Below are 20,493 nucleotides of genomic sequence, written 5' to 3'. Positions count from 1 at the left end.
GCTTGTCGGGAACGGTGCTAGAGATGATGCTTTTGGCGAGGTTGTCAAGCTCATCTTGCTTCCTTTCTTTGGTGGTGAAGTCTGCTTTTTGCTTGGGCTGGACCTCATCGTAAGGATCTTGTTGTGGACCAACAGGAACCCTTTTGACAGTTTCGGTGATGGTGATCGGTCCGCTGGTGATGACTTCCCACATTCGGCAATGTTAGGGCGGTGAGGAAGCTTTCAAGCTGAAACTTCCATATGTCGTATTTTTCAATACTAAGCATAGGTAGAGAAGATAATCTGTTGTGGTTAGTCTCCATAAAAAAAGAGAGAACAGATAACAGCAGATAAAACAGATAGCAAGCACAAAGAGAAAGTTGTTGGTTAAGGTTTCTCTTTGCTGTTAGTCAGTGTTCAGTTTATCAATGGAAATAGCACAAGTAAGAATGTAAAACTGAAAGCTGTAAACAACACAGAGACTTTTACGTGGTTCGGAAAAACCCTTTCCTACATCCACGGTTGGTTGATCAGACCAACAATCCACTCTGCAAGTGCTTGACGGGTGCACTGCAAACCGAACCCGTGTGCTTGCCTGGTGCACACAACCGTAAACTGAAGAAAGCCCTTCTTCAGTACCCACGCTACACTCACGTAGGATTTCCCTGCTCAGCACAACTCGTGCCAAGACTTCTCACTCAGAGTTCAGAGTACCTTCCTGAACTCGGAACCACTCAAACACTCTTATGGGGGGAAGGTTTGAACGAGTGCCAACTATACTTACAAAGAACAAGTTCTTTGAAGCAAGTTTGACCTTTAGCTTCTGGGTAAACAGATATATGCCTAGGGTCTAAGAGAATGTATGTAATCAGCAGTGACTGATTTTGGCTTTGGAATTCTCTTATTCGATTCAAGCTTTGAGGCGGTTGAGCTTTAGGCTGAGTAGCAATTTCGGCAGAGCTTCAGCTTATGTCGTTGAATCGGTGAAGGTTTAAGTGATCCTCGAGCGCTATTTGTAGGAGAACTCTTGAATAGATCCGTTGGCGTAGATCGTCCTCAAGATTTCTTCCGTTGGAGAGCAATTCGAATTTGGACTAAGGCTTCAATCTTCGAGGTTCCTTGTCTGGGTGGAAACGGCTCTCTTTGATGGACAGGAGATGTGACGTCTCTGAAAAGTAACCACCAGATAGGAATGACCTCTGCAGAGATAAAGATATTCCGAGATCTTTGCATTTAATGCGGTTGTACTTGTGCGTACGTGGCTTCCTCTGAACGTTGGAAGATCAGTCCTAGGAGGAATGTTCAACTGATACTTGACTTTAGTATCAGTCCTTTTGCGCGCATTAAGTAATCAGTCTTCAACTGATTCTTCAACTGATACTTCAGTTGGTATCTGCAGTCTTCAGTCTTCAGTCCTTCGTTCTTCAGTCTTCAATCTTCAGTCTTCGACACCGCAAGCTAAACTAGAAACGAACTCTAACACTTGAGTTCAAAACAATTCTAGTCTATTACAGTTAAGTCCTATGAATTTTGGTATCATCAAAACAAGGGTTAGGATATTCAACAAGGTTCCCAACATACAGTAAGAAGAACGTGTCAACAAACTGATAGTTCACGTAGGGTTTCAGTCTTTTCAGTTAAAGGATCAGAGAAGTGTTATAAATCTTACTAACTATCCAAAGATTTGTCAGTTAGACTGATAACACTCAGAGCGGAAATGATTTTTAAGAAATAACCTTTTAGTGAATCACGTTGTCAGTTTAGGGTTTCTCTTTTCTACTTATCAGTTTCAGTGAGTAATATTTGTGTACAAATATATAAAGTAAATACTGAAAGCAATAACGAACACATAGAATTTTATGTGGTTCGGAAAATAAGTTCCTACGTCCATGGTCAGTCGATCACACTGACAATCACTATGTTTGTGCTTGCGGGTGCACAACAAACCATAGTTCTGAAACACTTGTTTCAGAGCCAACACACTAGGTTGGACTTCTTCTTCTTAACTCGCAGTTGCTAAGACAACACTCGTCTAGCTTGCAGAGGCTAAGAAACTCTGAGTTCAGACAACTGTCTCGAACTCTGTCTCTCTCAAACACTCTTTTCACTCTTTTAGTAAAGGGATTTAAATCTCCAACTAAGAATACTGAGATCAGGTTCTCAAGTAATTAAGGTCTAGGCTAAGGATGAAAGAATATTTGCCTAGATGCACTAAGAGAATTTTTGTATATCAGATAGATTGATATTTACAACAATGAGTATTCTCTTCTTCGATTCAAATATTTTTCTAAGGAAAGTCGAGTCTAGAATTTGGCAGAGCTTCAGCATATGTCTTTGCATCGATGAGGTAGGAGGTTGTTCCTTGAGCTCTATTTATAGGTAGATTTTGGGGAATGGATCAGTTGGAGGAGATCCATCAACAATATCTATCGTTTGACTCATAATTTCAAATCTGGCTCAGGGTCTATGTCCTCTATCTCCTTTACTGCCGAAAGAGGTATGGTCTTTCTTATATAGGAGATGGTGTTACAGGATAAAGTAACACGGTAAGGGAAACTCTGTAGGATTAAGGACGATTCACCATATCTTCGCATTAAATGCACTGTCCTTTGCAATAAATGTGGCGTGTACTGAAAGTCTTCATCTTATCTTTTGTTAAAACCGAGTGAATTATACTTAACTCCAATATCAGTCCGTATCTGCACTATCAGTATGAGATTTCCTTCTGAATCATAACTTCAGTAACATTGAATGCTTCGACTGATCAGGTGTACTTACGTGTTTCCCTAACACTTGTACTTCAGTGCAGGTCCTTCATTAAATTCAGCATTTACTCCAGGTGGACTTCAATCTTCAGTGTATGGTGTTCAGTTTTTGCAACTTCAGTCCTTTGGTCTTCAGTCATTCGGTCTCCAGCCTTTGCCTCTTCAGTCTATACTAGAAAAATGAACTCCAACAGTTGAGTTCAAAAGAATTCTAGTCTAGTAAAATAAAATCTAAGGGTTTTGGGATCATCAAAACTAAGGATAGGATATTTCTTTTTATTTCCCAACAGAGTATATTATAAAATATATAACATAAATCATATATATTTAGTTTTATTATATATATATATATATATATAGTATATTAAATTACACAATTGACCTTAAATTAAGTATATACGAGGGATATAACATGCAAATTAAATCTTGTAAAACAAGGCTATTTTATAACAGGTATAGAATATAGATAAGTAGTTAGAGTACAAATCTCATTGCTTCATCCCCAACTCAAAATATCAAAATTTGTGATAAAAGTTCATAAAGTGGACTTTAAAAATGTCAAAATTAAAATAGTAAAAATAAAAGTTATCCATTAAGATTAAAAAAAATTAAAAATTAACTACACTTATCATTTTACCCTTCACATAAAAAACTTAAAAACTATATATATAATAGATTATGTAGCTCCCCTTAGTAGATACATCTAAATTTGAACCACACATTTTTATTTATATCGACATATAAAATCGCGACACGTGACAGAGTCCTTCTAATACAAGAAACACAAAGAGGTATTAATGTCCTGTAAAATAATCATGCACCAGAGGCGCGCCCCCGCGTCCAATGGTGGGGTTGAAGCAACCATTTTACCCTTGGTTCCACCGCCGCCACTGCTACCACTAATTGTGCCCTCCATTGCGCTCCTCTCCATATGCAGCGGTGATCGCCTATATAGGAACACCTCAATGATTCTTCATTTGATCGTGATTTCTACGCCGATGTCTTCTAAGGAAAATTGGCAGCGAGGATGGTGATTGGGAGCTTCATGCTACTGATACAGTGATCGTTAACTCAACTCAAAACACCTATTGATTTGATCCGCAATCGTACGAGGTCATTCTCGTGAAGTAATTAAGTTAACCCAAGTCGTACTATCAAGGAAAGCTAAGCAGGGCGTTCACTCGTGTTGCATACATATAACAAGAAAATAAACTGAACACTCTAAACAAAGGTTAGGTCTGACACTCACACTCCAATTAACTAATGCATAATTAAAATAAAGCGTATAAAATTATCTATGTGAGATATCAAATATTAATAAGCAATAGATGAAATAAGTATCTAAACTAGGCATAAATAATTTGTGTAATTCTAAGTTAGGGTTCTAGAGGAAAAGCAATAATTCACTAAAATTAACACGCAAAAAAGATATCAATTATCTAGGCAATAAACATAATTATTAACTAGAATTAATGTGACAAGAGCATAATAAAGAAATAAGAAATACTGTAAAATCATAAATCTTGGTTTAATCAAGAGCAATAAGAAATTGACTTATAGTAATGATAATCCAAAACAATGGAACAAGAATCTCTGACTACTGTATTTGAATTATTCTAGGTGAATGGTGTTTCGAATAAAATAATCCTAAACTAAGATGAATGGTGTTTGAAACTATCTGTCTAGAATGGCGTGCCCTCAGAATAAAATAAGTTAGCTATTTAAAACATGGGCAAAAGTAGTGAAAGCTACGACCGCGGGCAAAGGAGCGGGCACGGAGTAAAGTTACAGTCTTTTGGGAATTGAAAAAGAGTAAGCAAGCACAAAGCAACGGTTGTGGCCTAAGACGCGGTCGTGGGGGTGCTTGGCAGGATAGAGAGCGCGCGAGGAGGTAGAGGTGCGACCGTGAGGTCAAACGCAACCGCATGGAGCAGCAAGGCGCGCCGGCAGCCAGAGGCGTGGTCGCGGGGTGAAGGGCATTGACCAGGGAGGTGTTGGCTGAGTGTTGGGTGCGTTGGCGGGGAGTAGGGCGCGCAAGCAGGCTACTCTGGGCGTGGGCGTGGGCGCTGGTCGCGCGTGGACTAGATTGCGCGGTGTTTTTGTTTTGGTCTGTTCTCCCTCATTTTAATTCCGACTTTGGATCCTTTTTTACCCACGAACTCCTATTGAGACCAGCTTCAATTCGTCTTCAAGTTTTCAACTCAATTCTGACTCCATATTTATCCACTTATTAATCAATTAGAGCATCAAATTTCGATACAACAAAATTAGCACAGAAGCTCAAATCAATCAACTCTTGAGTGAACAAGACCAAAATATAAACCTATAGCACACCTAAACACCTAGAAAATCATCAAAAAATAAGACTAAACAATCATCGGTCTCGCAAATGAAAAATTTACTACCGACAAAAGTGAAGGGTGATGGCCGCGGTGCTGGTGTGAACGATGCAAGAATCAAAACTTATAATTTTAAAACATAAAGAATGAGTGTAGATAGGCCTAGGGTTGAGCATCTATTCAAAATCGAACTGAATCGATCCCCTTTTTTCATAACTGAAACTGAACCGACCGTTGCATAATATAAATTGAGCTAAACCGATATTGATTCAAAAACCGACCAAAATCGAACTGATGAAAATCGATCGATTTTGGTTAATTTTTGAACCGAACCGAACCGATCCTTATAAAACACACACATTGATTCTAAATTACTAAGGTCGAAAAATTGCTCTAATAATTAAGGAATTTATGTTATAGCATCATGTAGCAACACGAAAATAAGGTCAAAAGCAACAAAAACGTTCTTGAATCACATTAGAACCAACCACAATAAACAAAAGATTTGATTTGTTTACTTGTTAAAGCATGAAATGAAGAATGTTTCAACTTGGCCTTTCAAAATACTTTTGTTGGCGGCGAAGGAAAAAAAAAGTGTGAGGGTGGCACACTTGTTGTGGCTACGAAGGGGAGGTCGAAGGGGGAGGGTTGCCACACGGTGAAGGAAAGGTCGTGTGGCGGGCGCTCAAACTGCGAAAGCCGAAGGGAAATGGAGAGAAGAGGCAACACCGTAACTAGAGGACAGACGAGAGGTAGTTGATGGTCGCTCCTGTATTGTGTCAAGCTTGTGGGTTGTGGGTGGGGTGACCGCGCAAATCTCAAATGAGAGAGACAATTAGGATTTTTTTGTGGGTCAAGATTTTGTGTATAATATATTATTTATACTCCCTCTATCCCCCATATTTATGCATACCTTTCATTTTTGGTATGTCCTCCAAATTTATGCACACTCTATTTTTGAATACTACCTCACTCATAATTTTCACAATTTTACCTTGTGACTTACATTATTTACCCACAATCTACTTTACAATACCCTTAATGTCGGATCATTTTTCCACTATCACTACTCAAAACAATTTTTCATTAAAATTCGTGCCGAAAGTAGCTATGCATATTTATGGGGCATGTAGGGAATATAGTACAAAAATGTACTCCTTCCGTCCCTCAAACATCTTCCTAAGGGAGGGTGACACATGTTTTAATAAAAATTAGTCGTGTATATGATGAATGGAGAATGAGTCCCACAAAAAGTGAAGATTGTAAGAGTAATAGTTAGTGCAATTATTTTCAAAAGTATGTTAGGAAGATGTTTTAGGGACAGACCGAAATGAAAAAGAGGAAGATGTTTGAGAGACAGTGGGAGTATAATATATGTATGTAATGTTCGGTTCGATTCCCGACTGACCCATAATAGGAAAATCAAAATTGAACCGAATATTAATCGTTTTTTTCTTTAGAAAATCTAATCGAGAACTGACTTTTATTTTTTTAGTCGAACTAAACTGAAAATGATTGATTCAATCATTTTTTTGGATCGTTTCGGTTCAATTTCTACACACAAAAATAAGCAAGGGAAATAGAGAGACATGATTGTATTGAAAAATATATGGCAAGGACAAAATTGTCTTCTTACACAAAAATTGGTTAATTTTTTTATTTTTTTATTTTAATCAATTTTTTTTATTATATCATATTGGATAATTTTGTATAGGGCTATCGTCTTGTAAATACTCGAACTTAATCTCATATTGATGACAAACGTATCTGCTTCATTATGCACTTCAAACTTTCCTCTCAATCCAGTTTCCATATCACCAACGATTTATGGGTAAAAAAAAATTGAGTGTAAAATAAAAAAAAATACAAAGTTTAGATATTTATAAATAAATTTTAAAGTTGGAGTTCAAATAAAAAATAAAAAAAATGCAAGTATTTATAGACCAATACCCTTTCTATGTATGGACTCAAATTATTATTCTCTTACATGTGTGTGTATATATATATATTTTGAGGGTGCTCTTACGTGTATATTTATTACATCATTCGGTACTTTTATGTGCATAATCCTCCGAAGTGTATGATTACGCATGACACGAAGAAACGGGTCCATCATGAAGGGATTTGCTTTGTATATGCGCATGCCTTGGAAGTTGGAACCTAAAACAGAGATGACAATTCCTTCATTCAGATGCTTGAGAGTTGAGACCATCACACCTCACCTCTATTCATCCTTTCACCATTTATCATTTTAGTCCACTGTCCACCTTCGTTTAACCAAACATGTGTCATCTCTAAACTTTGAGTTGTATTATTCCGATAACGTGCCATTCCTTCATTACTATTCATAATAACAATAAATCTATGCAACCACGCTCTCGTCGCCCACAAATTAATTTAATTAATTTTATTTTTATTTTTTTAAATAAAAATAAAATTTAGTTATCTTATTATATTTTTTGCATTATATTTATTTCTTTTAATTTCTTCTATATTTTTTATTTTATTTTTAATAAAAAAATTATAAAAAATAACTACAATGTAAAGAAGACAATAAAATAATTAAATTTTATTTTTATTTTAAAAAATAAATTTGATGAGGAGTAAAATACGCACCAGCGCTGTGCAGAACATGGTTGGAATATTTCTCTTTATTCTTATTATTATTATTGTTATTATTAATATTTGGTGCAACTCTGAGTTTTAATTGGGAGTTATCGTGGCAACTTAGCCCAGATCTCGACTTGGCAAGTTCAGCTCTGCCTTCCAACTATGTTGCGCCAGCTCTGATAGCACAATTACAAGACGGAGATCAGAACAAGATTGAGCCTACTTGAGTTAATGGGCTCAAGTGCTAGCTAATGGACCTAAGGGCCTTAGGTGTACTCTAGTACCTATAAATATGAGTTTTATTACTAGATTAGGAGATTTTTTTGGGTTCATTAATCTCTCATTGTAAATTGTAAACTCTTCAGTCATAGTGAAACCCCGAAAAATCCACTCGTGGATATAGATCTTAGTGATCAAATCACGTAAATCTCGTGTTCTTATCGTTTTCCTTCATTATGTTGATTTTTGTTTCATCAAAGTTAAATAAATTATTATTTTTTATTTAAATAATTTGTAGATGGCCACAATATAACTATTTAGCATCACTCTAATAATAATACTTTTCTTTAAAGTGAACGATACTTTATAATTAGGTGTTAAAAAATAAATGTAATTATTTTTTTCAATATACTCGTGCATATATCCCCATAAGAGTTTTTACGTTATACAATACTAAAATATATTACTTTATCCGTCCTACTTTAATAGGCTCATTTCTTTTGGGTATGAAAATAAAAAAGTTTACTTTTTAAAAATGGTGTGGTCCACACCATTTAAATAGATTTTTTCATTTAAAATAAAAAAATAAGTCTGGAACAATTAAAAAAAAATGAATCTATTAAAATGGGATGGATGGAGTAATAAAGCGCGCAAGGAATACTCAACTCATACGCGAAAAAGAAAAAGTTAACAAGTCCTCTCATTCTTTAGAATATACACTATGATGTCATATACTACATAATATGTGGCGTGCAATTTACACTATTCTTCACAAATCTTTACATTTTCGTATCTGCATCATACATTAGCTTTTCCTAGAAGCAAGTTTTGTATAAAACCCATACCAGAAAGCTACAAAATATTATCACCTTATAACTGCATCTAGATAATTACAAGGGTTTGGAGGGGCTGACAGGAAAAAAGACAAATAAATCTAATCTGCGTTTATCTCAACAAAAAAAAAAAGAACTTATCTGCATTTAATTCAGAAGTAAGCATATACCACTTCAACACAGCATTAAATTGCGACCGGATCCAGTTCATTGGCAGTATGTACTAAATGTTAGTAGTTCAGACTTGAAGAAGAGTTTTTTTTTTTTTTTCCTGTGTCTGGAAGAAGATAGATACAAGAAGTGGAACTATGGCATGCACATCAGTGAGATGCGGAAATTGAATGCACAGGAATACAACAGAAGAGCTTACACTAGTAATTTAATTAAGTAGCAGGATAGCATCACTGCATTGTCATATTTTGATACATTATTACACAAAAGAAACAAGTCGTATCAGACTCTTCTAAATTATGCAACTCTAAACAGTTCAAGTGTTGGGGGCATCCTATTACATATAAATGCTATGTTCAGTAGAAATGGAGCACTGAGATTTGCTTGGGCCATATCTTGATGTTTGCACCATCACAGAATATACTAAAATACATGATCATGCTCCAATAACACACTTCTGACAACTTATAAGCCCTTAAAAGATAAGTCGCTCGCACCTTCACCGCATTAGAAGCGGGAAAGCTTCATTTTGGCTTTCCATTTCATACTCGTAGCCAAGACTGTTTGCACGCTCCCGAAACTCGCTCATCTCAGCATCGGAGACTTGGATGCCAACCAACACATTGGCACCGGTTTCCCCCTGAAGATGGAACACAGAGGTAAGTTTTCAGTGGAGATGCAGGAAATGGAGATTGGATACGTCTAAGATATTGACAAACATATGCATATGTATTCAGTGAAGAGACGGTTTGGAGGAGATCATAACCTGTCCGCGGTAATGGAACAGACTAATATTCCAGCGTGGACTAAGGGCGTCTAAGAACTTCACTAAGGCACCTGGCCTCTCAGGGAAAACAAAGCGGCACAGTAGCTCATCTTTGACATTTGATCGGCCACCCATCTGCCAAAGATTCAAAAATGAATTACATAGAGAAAAGGTTAAGTATGATGTACTCATTTTTTTCATCCAAACCTAAGTGGCCACTAGTTGTATTAAGCCCAACAGTCAAACAGAAACAGAGGCTGCATGCTACATTGACAAAAAATACTGTTTATACTATATCTAGCGACTGGAAACTTCTATTTCATTTCAACAACTACAAGTACTTCTTTCCATAGCTGATGACACACAAATGAAGCTGCGGGAAATCAGAATATTTAACTTGTTGCTGAACTGCTCGAGTGAAGTATTTGGCCATTCAGGCCAAACAATTCCACCAGTTGTAAAGTTTCAAAACAAATATCTAAAAGAGAAGTTAAAGAAGAGTGAGATATTTTGGGTAGTAGGTTTCCTGAATTTGTTCACATTGTGTGTTACTTTTATCTTGGATTTCTCCCAAGAGAATCCCATCAACGTCAACGGTCAACCATATCCTTCCAAAGGAAATAATTGGTACTTCATTTCTGCCTTTCGCAGAAAATATCAAAACTCAAATTCAGGTGTCAACATGTGGATTGAAGTGAGCTCAAGCCAATAATACAGTATTTCCTTTTAATAAATTTACGTGTCCTTACCAGATGTCGCAAATGATCTTTAACCAAGTCATTCTCTGTGAGATTAATAGTATGTAGTTGGGACAGCTTCAGTCTTTCCACCATTGCATCAAGTTCTGCTTCTGTGTGAAGACCAACACTGTATAAAAGAGACAGCAAAAAAGAAAAGGGTAAACAAGATAAGTTGCTCATGCATAGTAGTCTAAAGAAGGCAAAGAATGTTCGTATTTTTTTTTAAAATTAACAGAAATACGTGAAATGTATCCCTTGCCTGTATAGTACTAAAGCTTTTTCTTTATCTGAATTGAATCTGTATTTGAATTCAGTGATATTCATAAGCCCGACCTGCAACCAAACACTATCCAAATAATAAAAAGGAGGACGTTATGGTGATAATAGAAATGACAACAGAGATTACAAAGAAAATCGCACAAGCTCACAGAACCGCTTAAAGCTTCCCAGTTCCTCTGGCATGTAAGTAGCCAATACAGCTTCACGGCGTCTACCGACATCTGCTAGTTCAGTTACCAATCTCAGTCTATCAAAATTCATGTTAGCGCCACTTGTCACAGCTACTACATTAGCACCCTTGAGTCCATAGTACTTGCAATAAGCCTCAGCTCCAGCCAGGGAAAGGGCACCTGCAGGTTCTAAAATACTCCTTTTCTCCTCAAACATGTTCTGCAACATAGTAGATTAATGGTTAGTAGTTAACAACCCAATATCAAAGATGAAGGTATTCTATCAACATTTAACGTTGCAGGAGGTTCATTGGCATGATACTTTTCAACCTTGAGGACAGGCCCGAAAATAGTGGGTAACTAAGAGATGAAACTATGCATACTAATGTGATTCTCAGCTATAAATTCACTGACTCACATGTAAATAATAAAGAAACAGAGAGTGTTGATGTTTCCGGTCTGAATAGGCATTTCTAGGGATAAACACAATGTGAAGTGGACTATGAAAATTAGTTTTCTGAATTCATGAATTATGTATCACTTCTGCAAAACCACTAAGCTGTCACAAGTATCACGAGTCCAAAAACACCATAGTGGCTGTCATTATTGCAAAACCATAAGAAGACACTTACAAATGTGTCAACTGCTGCATGGAAAGAAGAGAAGTTGTACCCAATTGACATTTTGCAATCTTTTGTTTATCTAGTATTCTGGATACAACTTTACAACATTTTCCCCAGCTTAATCTGTTCACAACTCGGAATTATATCAAATGGTAAAATCATAATGCATCCCCCCGGCACCCTAGAGGAGAAAACAAAAGGCAAAAAACAAAAAGCAAAACCAAGACCTGCTAATACTACTTGAGCAAGGGCAAAGGCTGGATGGCATAATGCCAAGAGGCTAGAAGAGAAAACACAAAGCAACAAGAGCAATGCTCCTAAAAAACAAAATGAGAATGAAGAAGTAGCTGAGTTCTAATTCAAAAATCAAGACAACTATAAAAAAGGTCATCTTTATGAACGCACAAAACAAATGAGATACTGTTAAAAAGGATCAACTCTATAATATATTCCCTTGATAGCTTCCTCATTAGATACTGCTATCCAGAACATGAGAGCAGTTACCAGACAATATAACTGGCTAGAATATATATATGCTGCTGTCCAAAAAAGTAAAATACAACCTAAAACTAGTAGGTCCCGAACTAAGGCATCAAGAATGTGAAAAGAAAAGGAAAACAGAATTTTAATCCAGGCAACCAGGAAAAGGCAGCTGACCTTTATTGATGCACAAATAGCATCACGGCTAACAAGAACAACCCCATCTATCAGTTCCCTGCAAAGACGAAAAGTCTCTTCACCGACGACCCTGACTGCTACACCATCAGCGAAACCTCCCACTTGATCCAACGCTACTCGCCGGCCATGGTGCAACGATAATGCCATTGCATTGGCATCAAAAGGTTCCACTCCAATAATTTTCACTTCTGGAGAGACCCTTTTTACGTAGGCAGCAATGCCAGCTATAAGTCCACCACCACCGACAGGCACAAATATTGCCTCTATCGGGCCTTTCATCTGTCGCACAATCTCCATGCCAACTGTTCCCTGCCCTATTATTACATCAGGGTGATCAAAGGGAGGAACAAATGTGCGGCCCTCCTCTTCAGCCTGCTTTTTGGCAAAAGCCTGGGCTTCATCATATGAATCCCCCACAAGCACTACAGTCCCCCCCAGTCTTTCAACCGATCTCCACTGCCATTATCAAGTGAAGAGATTTAGAAAATGTATGCAAAATTTCTAGAAAAAATAAAGATAAGGTTATGAATAAGCACACCACCTTTATTTCTGGAGTAGTAACGGGCATTACAATCACAGCATTGCATCCCAGTTTCTGGGCAGATAATGCCACGCCCTGTGCATGATTTCCAGCTGACGAACATATCACTCCTCTTTCAAGTTGTTCCCTTGAAAGCTTTGCCATCATATTATAAGCCCCACGAAGCTTGAACGAGAAAACCTATAAAGCAGATTATCAATACTTTTACTCAAATGTCAAATCTCTAGTAACACAGAAAGGTAACTTCACTTTCTCCTGGTTTTCATTTCCCCCTTTCTTTTTCCCAGTGGAAATCTGTGTCTACGAAAGACACCAAGTTTTCACAAAAATCAACCAAATTTTGGATGTTTGGCTAAAAAGCCTAAAACAGAAAAAATTACTCAAACTGGAAAATATGATGAAGAAAATTGAGGGGAAAAAAACAATGTCTCGCAAAAGATGATAAATAAACAAGCTTCACGCAAACAATAGCTTAACGAAATGAGGGACACAATTACCTACGCAAAGAAACGAGATATACATCAAACTAAATACATACAGGCTGGAAATCCTCTCTTTTGAGCCAGACGTTGGTTCCCAACTTCTCCGACAGCTTCGACGCCACCTGCAATGGCGACTCATACGCCACGTCATACACCTTCGACGACAGAATACTAGTCAGATATTCCATTGCATTCAATGAACCGACTCCAGCTGCACAGCTGCCAGAATACCTATTCGGCACCAAATACCCGCTCTCGCACTGCAGTGAGCTCGGCGGAACCACCAACAACGGCTTCTCCGGCGCCGGAGGTGGAGGAGGAGACAAAGGCGCAGCCAAATGGAGCTCCTCAACGGTCGGTAAAGTCGGCGCCGGCGCCGGCTTTGACAGCCTGGCGACCGCAGAAGATCTCGGTCGGCAGCAGCTCGGGATAGTGGCTGAGGAAGCCTCCGTGAAGTCTCTGCCGGGAAATGTGGCGCGGCGGAGAGGCGATTGCGTAGGGGCAAAACGGAGAACTTCCATTCGTAGATTGGAATTTACGTGAGGCTCCTGGCAACGGAGTGGCAGGAAATGCGAGGGAGATGAAAACCTTTTATAGTCACCTTCACCTAAAGGGTTTTGCTATGCCTATGCCTATGCCTATGAGTGAAAACTATAGGGTTAGCCGCGGGTGACGGGAGGATCCAATAATAATTAGCACGTTTCGCTATGTCAAAAATAAATAAATAAAATAACTAGCACGTTTGGTTTGTGATTAGTGCCGACCGAGTTCGGCCAGCGTGGAATCCATTTGAAAACCTATGGACTAAATTGCCCGAGCAAACAAAATCAGTATACCTACAAAAGAAAGAAACAGATTAGTAGATTGTATTTTGTGGGAGCCATGTAAATTACCAAGACCATCTCCAGTAGAGAGGCTTCTATGGAGTCGTCTCTTTCTTATTCTATCAAAAAAAATTGTCTAGACTATTTTAAGATTAAAAAAATACTCCATTAAATTTTAAAATTTTAAAATTTCATTAAATTTAAATTTAAAAAATACAATAATTAAAATTACAAGTAAAATATATAAGTATATATATAGGGTTAGGTTTTATTGAGAAGCTCAAATGTGTTGAAAAGTTGATAAACAATCCAATAGATAAACATGTCAATTAGTTTTTATGAACGCGGGTTTGATATGGGGTTCGATCCTTGGCAGTGATGTATTTTTTAATAAATTAAATAGATTCGTATGTTCGTCAGTTATATTTGATATGTTCAAAGAATTTATTGATCTGATGTCTAATTGTCATGTTCATCAAAATGTAATGACATGTTCATCTATTAGATGCTTCTCAACTTCTCAACATATATATATATATATATATATAAATATTAATAGTAACGTAATTTCGCAATCTACGTTCACTATGTATAGAGTATAATTAGTATATATAATAAAATAAAGGTAGATTATGTTGATGTCAATAAATAGAACGGTGATTTTGACGGAAAATACAGAATGCTATTTATAACAATGATTCTCTCTCTAGATATATATATTCAGATCATTTATGCAAAGCAGATGTGCAAGCAATAAATTGCACTGAAACATTTCTTAAAAAACTCATAACAGGGTCCAGTTTTGAAATTTGATCACCACCTAGTAGGTATCAGTTTAAACCGCAATACCTATTATGGAAATTAATGTTTTCCGGCTCAAGTGATCCAGCTATCAAAATAGAATTGCCCATCTTTTAAGAAGTTTGATTGTTAGTTAGATTACAAATTATATGGCTAATTATACCTACTTTTTAATATTTTAAGTATTTTTAAAAATATTTCAAGTAATTAGAATGAGATTCAGTGAGAACCACATCTTTTATGATAATTAAAAAGGGTAGTGATAAATTTACATAATTGGATTTTTTAGGTGTTTTACATTAAAACCAATTAAAGAAATTTTAAATAAATTAACATTTTACATAGCTACCCTTGTGCCATAATTAAGGGAGTGATATTAGGATTGAAGGTATTCTCGAATCTAAACTCTATTGAAAAGGAAATTTCAAATTTGAAATTAATTTAAAATGACAATTTTGTTATTAAAAATAATTTTGATGTCAATATTTAAGAAGTTAACTAGCATTTGCATCCCGTGCAATGAACGGATTTTTTTTATATATATATTTCTATATTAATATAAAATTGATACCAACTCAATTATCATATGTATAAATGTTGGGAACTTAAATATCAGAGCATCCACATTGGGGTTACATGATAGCCTACATGATAGCTTACTTGATGAGGGGGACCACATTGTGTAAAGAGGCCGTATTGGGGTTACATGATAGCCTACATGATTAATTTTTTTAGTTTTGATTTTTCCATTTTTCATTTAAGTTTAATTGCATAAATTTAAATAACACAATTTACTTCAAATTTAAATTGCATTAGTTTTGAAATTCTAAAAATTACATAAAACTTAATAAAATCAAAACAAATCCTAAAAATAACTATTCCGACCCTAGAGGTCCGAAACGTGCCCAAACATGCTCCATCAAATCACGTTGGAGCGCGGCGTGCAACTGCCTATATCGAAGAATAGTATCTATTTGCACATATTCCTCGAAGAAAACCGGGGTTGCTCGACCACTCTCCGTCGAGTCACTGCTAGACGCCCCGTGTCCTGCGTCGTCATCTCTCCAATTGGTTGCTCTTTCACCTTCGTGCTCCACAATCATGTTCTGGAGAATGATGCAACACAACATGATGTCCCTGAGGTGCTCCATGTACCAATTACGCGCCGGACTGCGAATGATTCCCCACTGAGCTTGAAGGACTCCAAAGGCACGTTCGACATCCTTCCATGCCGATTCTTGCATCTTCTTGAACCTCGCCTCCTTCTGATTGATCGCCATCGGTGGACTCTTGACGAAACAACGCCACTCCGGATATATGTCGTCGCACAAGTAGTAGCCCATCTGGTAGTAGCGATGGTTCGCCTGAAAGAGCACGGGCGGCGCCGTTCCTTCCAATACGTCAGCGAATAGAAGCGACTGGTTGAGAACGTTGATGTCGTTGTTCGAACTAGCGACACCGAAGAAGGCATGCCAAATCCACAGATCGTGGGATGCAACGGCCTCCAAGATCAAGGTTGGCTCCCCTTGATCACCGCGAGTATATGTGTCGTGCCACGCCTTTGAGCAATTCTTCCACCCCCAGTGCATACAATCAAGACTCCCGAGCATCCCGAGAAATCCGTGTCGCGCCTCGTGCATCTGAGTAAGGCGTGTGATGTCCTCCGGTGTTGGACGGCGCAGATAATGGACTCCGAAAGCCCGGATGACAGCCTTGCAGAACTTCTTGAGGCATAGACGCCCGGTCGAGTCGGCAACTTTGAGATACTCGTCAAAAGTATCCGCACTGACGCCGGTGGCTAATTGGTGGATAGCCGACGTGCATTTCTGCAAAGGGGAGAGAGAGTCCCGACCTATTGCATCAGTGTTCATCTGGAAGTAAGTATCTTTACCTTGAACAGCCTCGACAATGCGCAAGAATAGCTCCTTCTGCATTCGAAAACGCCGTCAGAAAAATATAGGTCCGTACGTCGGATTATCGTTGAAGTAGTCTTGCATAAGACGTAGATGGGCATTCTCACGATCACAGTGGACGTAAGACCGGGGACGTTTCACATGTCCCAGCTCCAGCGCCGGGTAGGTGTAGATGTGAGCAAGCAATTGTTTCTGCAACTCTATTTTCTCCATGGTCGCGTGAGCTACACCGTCGGATGAATCAAACGAAGAATCGTGGTCGGATTCCGCCATTGTCGGAAGAAAAAAGAATGAAATATTGAAAAGTGTAGATTGGAAGAGTGAAAGGGGATAATTGTTGAGTGAAGAAAGTGATGAAGAATAAGAAGGAAAAGAGAAGATAAAAAGAAAAAAAAATTCAAACGATCATAGAAGGCACGCAAACCAAAGCAGTCAAAGCTGCTTTCAAAATTCAAAATTCGAATTTTTTTTAATGGCGCGTGTGAAACACGCCCCTGAATTCAATGGGCTATCGGGCTACACGTTAGAACGTGTAGCCCTCGTGTAACATGAGGCTGCATCGGCTTACATGATAGCGGCTCTACGCGAGTAGGCCGCATCGTGTAAGCGATGTGGATGCTCTCATATCCCTAGTTTTGATGATACCAAAACTCTTTGTTCTTTCTGTAAGATGTGAGATAACATTTCCAAAAGAGGCTGAAACTATAAGAATTTCCTTTGATGATCTACCATCCAAGATGCAACATGAAGTTAACATTAATGTCCGTGAAAGATTTTACCCTAAGACCTCCTCGGGGCTCGTGCGCACAAACTCTATTCCAAGCCACATAAGAGCGACATGCCGATCTAAGTCATTAAGAAGCTTCGTAGGCCATTTGTAAATGAGCATGTTATGGGTAGCGACACTGTGAATAACTGATGAGACCAGGTACAGACAACCAGCCATAGATAGTTGAAGCCCTTGCCACTTAGGGAAGTGGGCAATGATTCTGTCACGGACTTTGAGAAGCTTAGAAAAGGTGATGCGACCAGAGAAGATTGGAATGCCTAGGTAAGTAAAAGGAGTGAAAGTCGTGGCAAATCCAAGACTTCGTTGAATACGCCTAGGGCTGTAAACGAGCCGAGCCGAGCCGAATACAAGCAGGCTCGAGCTCGGCTCGTTTAAATATTCAGGTGTTCGAGCTCGGCTCGAGTTCGATTTGAGATTTTATCTTGATGATCGAGCTCAGCTCGTCACCTACATACTAAGCTTGAGCTCGGTTCGAGTTCGGCTTGGGTGATGCTCGATAATGTCGAATTTGAGCTTGAGTTCGAGCTTGGCTCGTTAGATGTTCGTATATATGATGTTCAAGCTCGAATTTGTTATAAATTTAAGAAAATCTTCTTAATAATATGTTATTCGAGTTCGAGTTTAACTCGTTTAAGGCTCATGTACTAACTCGATTGAAGGCTCGACTGAAGGTTCGTGAACAGGTTAGCGAACATGTTCGCGAACAATTGAATTCGAACATGTTCGCGAGCTCAACGAGCCGAGCACTGTCAGGCTCGAGCTCGGCTCGATAAAAATTTTGAGTTCGAAATCAAGCTCGAGCTCGACTCGTTTATTATCGAATCGAGCTCCAAACGAGCTTTTTTCGAGCCGAATCTCGAATAGCTCGCGAGTAGCTCTGTTCATTTACAGCCCTAAATACGCCATCGCAGAGAAGTAGAGACGCCCTTACCAAAATAAATGGTAGATTTCTCCTTATGGCAATGCTGACCAGAAACTGAGGCGTAGATCTGTGAAACAGAGTCAATTATAATGCAACTCTTCTTAGAGGCCTTACTAAAGAGGAGGACATCATTAGCATAAAGAAGATGAGAAGGGAAGCCAAAGGTCTGAGACATATTCATCGATGAAATGTAGTCGAGATCCGAGGCCTCTAATAGAAGGCGGCTTAAAACATCCTCAGCGATACCAAATAAGATAGAAGACAAAGGATCTCCTTGTCTGACGCCTTTGCTGCAACTGAAATAACCATGGAGAGAACCATTAAAATGAATCGAGATCCTAGCAAAATAAAAAATGATCTGAATCCAATGTCGAAAGACATGAGGGAAGCCAAAGGCCGCGAGCACATCATCAACAAAATCTCAATTAAGAGTATCGAAAGCCTTCTTGATGTGCAATTTAAGGGGCATATTCTTGCCCCTGGGCGAACGATCCATGCAATTCACACCTTTAGAAGCCAGGAGGATGCATTCATGGATAGATCTACCATGAATAAACCCAAATTAATTTGGAGAAATGATGGCAAAAATAATTGTGTTGACCCGAGAAGTGAGAATCTTAGTGGTAACTTTAAAGAGAAAGTTACCCAGAACGGTAGGCTTTATCCGTGATTTTCATAGTGTCCGTCTTTTTTCGGAGAAGACTGAGGAAGTTGGTACTCAACCCATTCGGAAGATAATGATGTGTAAAGAATCGTTGGACTGTGATGGTGATATCAACACCGATAATATCCCAAGCAAATCTCAAAGAAAACCGCATTAAATCAATTCGGGCCGGGAGCACTATTACGGTCCATAACAAATACCGTAGCTTGAACTTCGTCGGGACAAGGGCAAGTAGTCAGGTAAGAAGCCTCTGCATGAGTAATCGACTACGGGATGTAATTGGAGATCCAAGTGCGATCCACTAGAGCCCCACTCGGCTCGGAAAACAGGTCTTCGTAAAATTGGAGAACGTGAGTAGCCATGGTCGAATGGTCGGAAATGACATTGCCATTGACAATAAGTTGAGTGATATTATGGCGAGCCTGACGAAGTTTCACCATACTGTGAAAGAACCTAGTGTTTCGGTCCCCATCAGAAAGCCACTTAATTTGACTCTGTTGATGAAGAAGATTGGCTTGGCAAGAAAGTATAGTGCTAATAGAAGTTTGAATTTAAATTTTCTGATCGAAGAGTGAATCAGTGTAGCCGGATTCATCAATGGAAACCTGTAAGTTGCTTAGCCTGTAAGCCTGTAAGTTAAAATCCCCAAAGCCTTCTTTATTCCAGATCTTCAGAGCTTTCCGGAGAGTTTTAGCTTATGCATAACACAGACAATAGGACATGAAGCCTCAATAATCTATGTCCTGGAATCATTAACCATGTTCAGAAAACCCTCATCAGACCACCACATATTAAGAAAACGGAAATGGCTTCACTTAATGCATTTTCATTTATTTATGTTATATAATTTTTTATGTTATTACTTACCAATTAAAATATTTGATTTTATGAATATATTAATTTTTATTTGACTCAACTCTTGGCTAAGTGTCGGGTGATGGGCGTTGGGCACTCCTTATAGGGTGTTGGACGCCCCTTGTTGGGTGAATGTGTGATACTATATTCTCACCATTATATCCATTCATATAAATATTTTAATATTTATTTCCAATCTCACTAATAAATTTATAATTTTATTGCACTATACTATAGTTTTATGAAATAATCAAACAATATGATCAATGTGAGACACTATTCTCACCATTTTATCATTCCTATTATTTTGTTTAATCTTTGTTTATAATTTCACTAATACATGTATTATATTTTGATGAAATAATGGAACAACATGGTCACTGTGTGACACTATATCGATTTATATTAATTTTCTAACTTTTATTTTCAAATTCGCTAAGTACATTATTTTTTTGCACTAGATTCTTTAAATAATCAAACAACATGGTTAGTGTATGACATTATTCTTACCTTTATATCGATTTCTATT

The 20,493-nt window shown here is 38.0% G+C and overlaps 1 protein-coding gene across 1 annotated transcript; it reads right to left on the bottom strand.

Annotated features, from left to right (window-relative positions):
• Positions 1-9,097: 9,097 nt before the first annotated feature.
• On the bottom strand, positions 9,098-14,016 carry LOC130997888 (threonine dehydratase 1 biosynthetic, chloroplastic-like). The gene is made up of 8 exons (XM_057923320.1): positions 13,252-14,016; positions 12,714-12,893; positions 12,152-12,628; positions 10,843-11,091; positions 10,682-10,755; positions 10,432-10,549; positions 9,683-9,817; positions 9,098-9,556 (listed from the first exon to the last, which is right to left on the bottom strand). Exons 1-8 carry the CDS (start codon positions 13,714-13,716, stop codon positions 9,416-9,418), a joined length of 1,839 nt encoding a protein of 612 aa, XP_057779303.1. The 5' UTR covers positions 13,717-14,016; the 3' UTR covers positions 9,098-9,415.
• Positions 14,017-20,493: the final 6,477 nt, after the last annotated feature.

This window comes from Salvia miltiorrhiza, chromosome 8 (assembly GCF_028751815.1).
Source record: "Salvia miltiorrhiza cultivar Shanhuang (shh) chromosome 8, IMPLAD_Smil_shh, whole genome shotgun sequence".
Lineage (NCBI taxonomy): Eukaryota > Viridiplantae > Streptophyta > Magnoliopsida > Lamiales > Lamiaceae > Salvia > Salvia miltiorrhiza.
Note: the sequence above shows the minus strand (reverse complement) of the source record. Positions and strands in the feature narration are given on the sequence as shown.

Coding starts and splice junctions, on each gene's coding strand:
- LOC130997888 (XM_057923320.1), bottom strand. CDS start 13,716: ATGGAAGTTCTCCGTTTTGCCCCTACGCAATCGCCTCTCCGCCGCGCC. Junction 10,756..10,842: donor TTAAGCGGTTCTGTGAGCTT/GTGCGATTTTCT, acceptor GTTTGGTTGCAG/GTCGGGCTTATGAATATCAC. Junction 9,818..10,431: donor AAGATCATTTGCGACATCTG/GTAAGGACACGT, acceptor AATCTTTGGCAG/ATGGGTGGCCGATCAAATGT.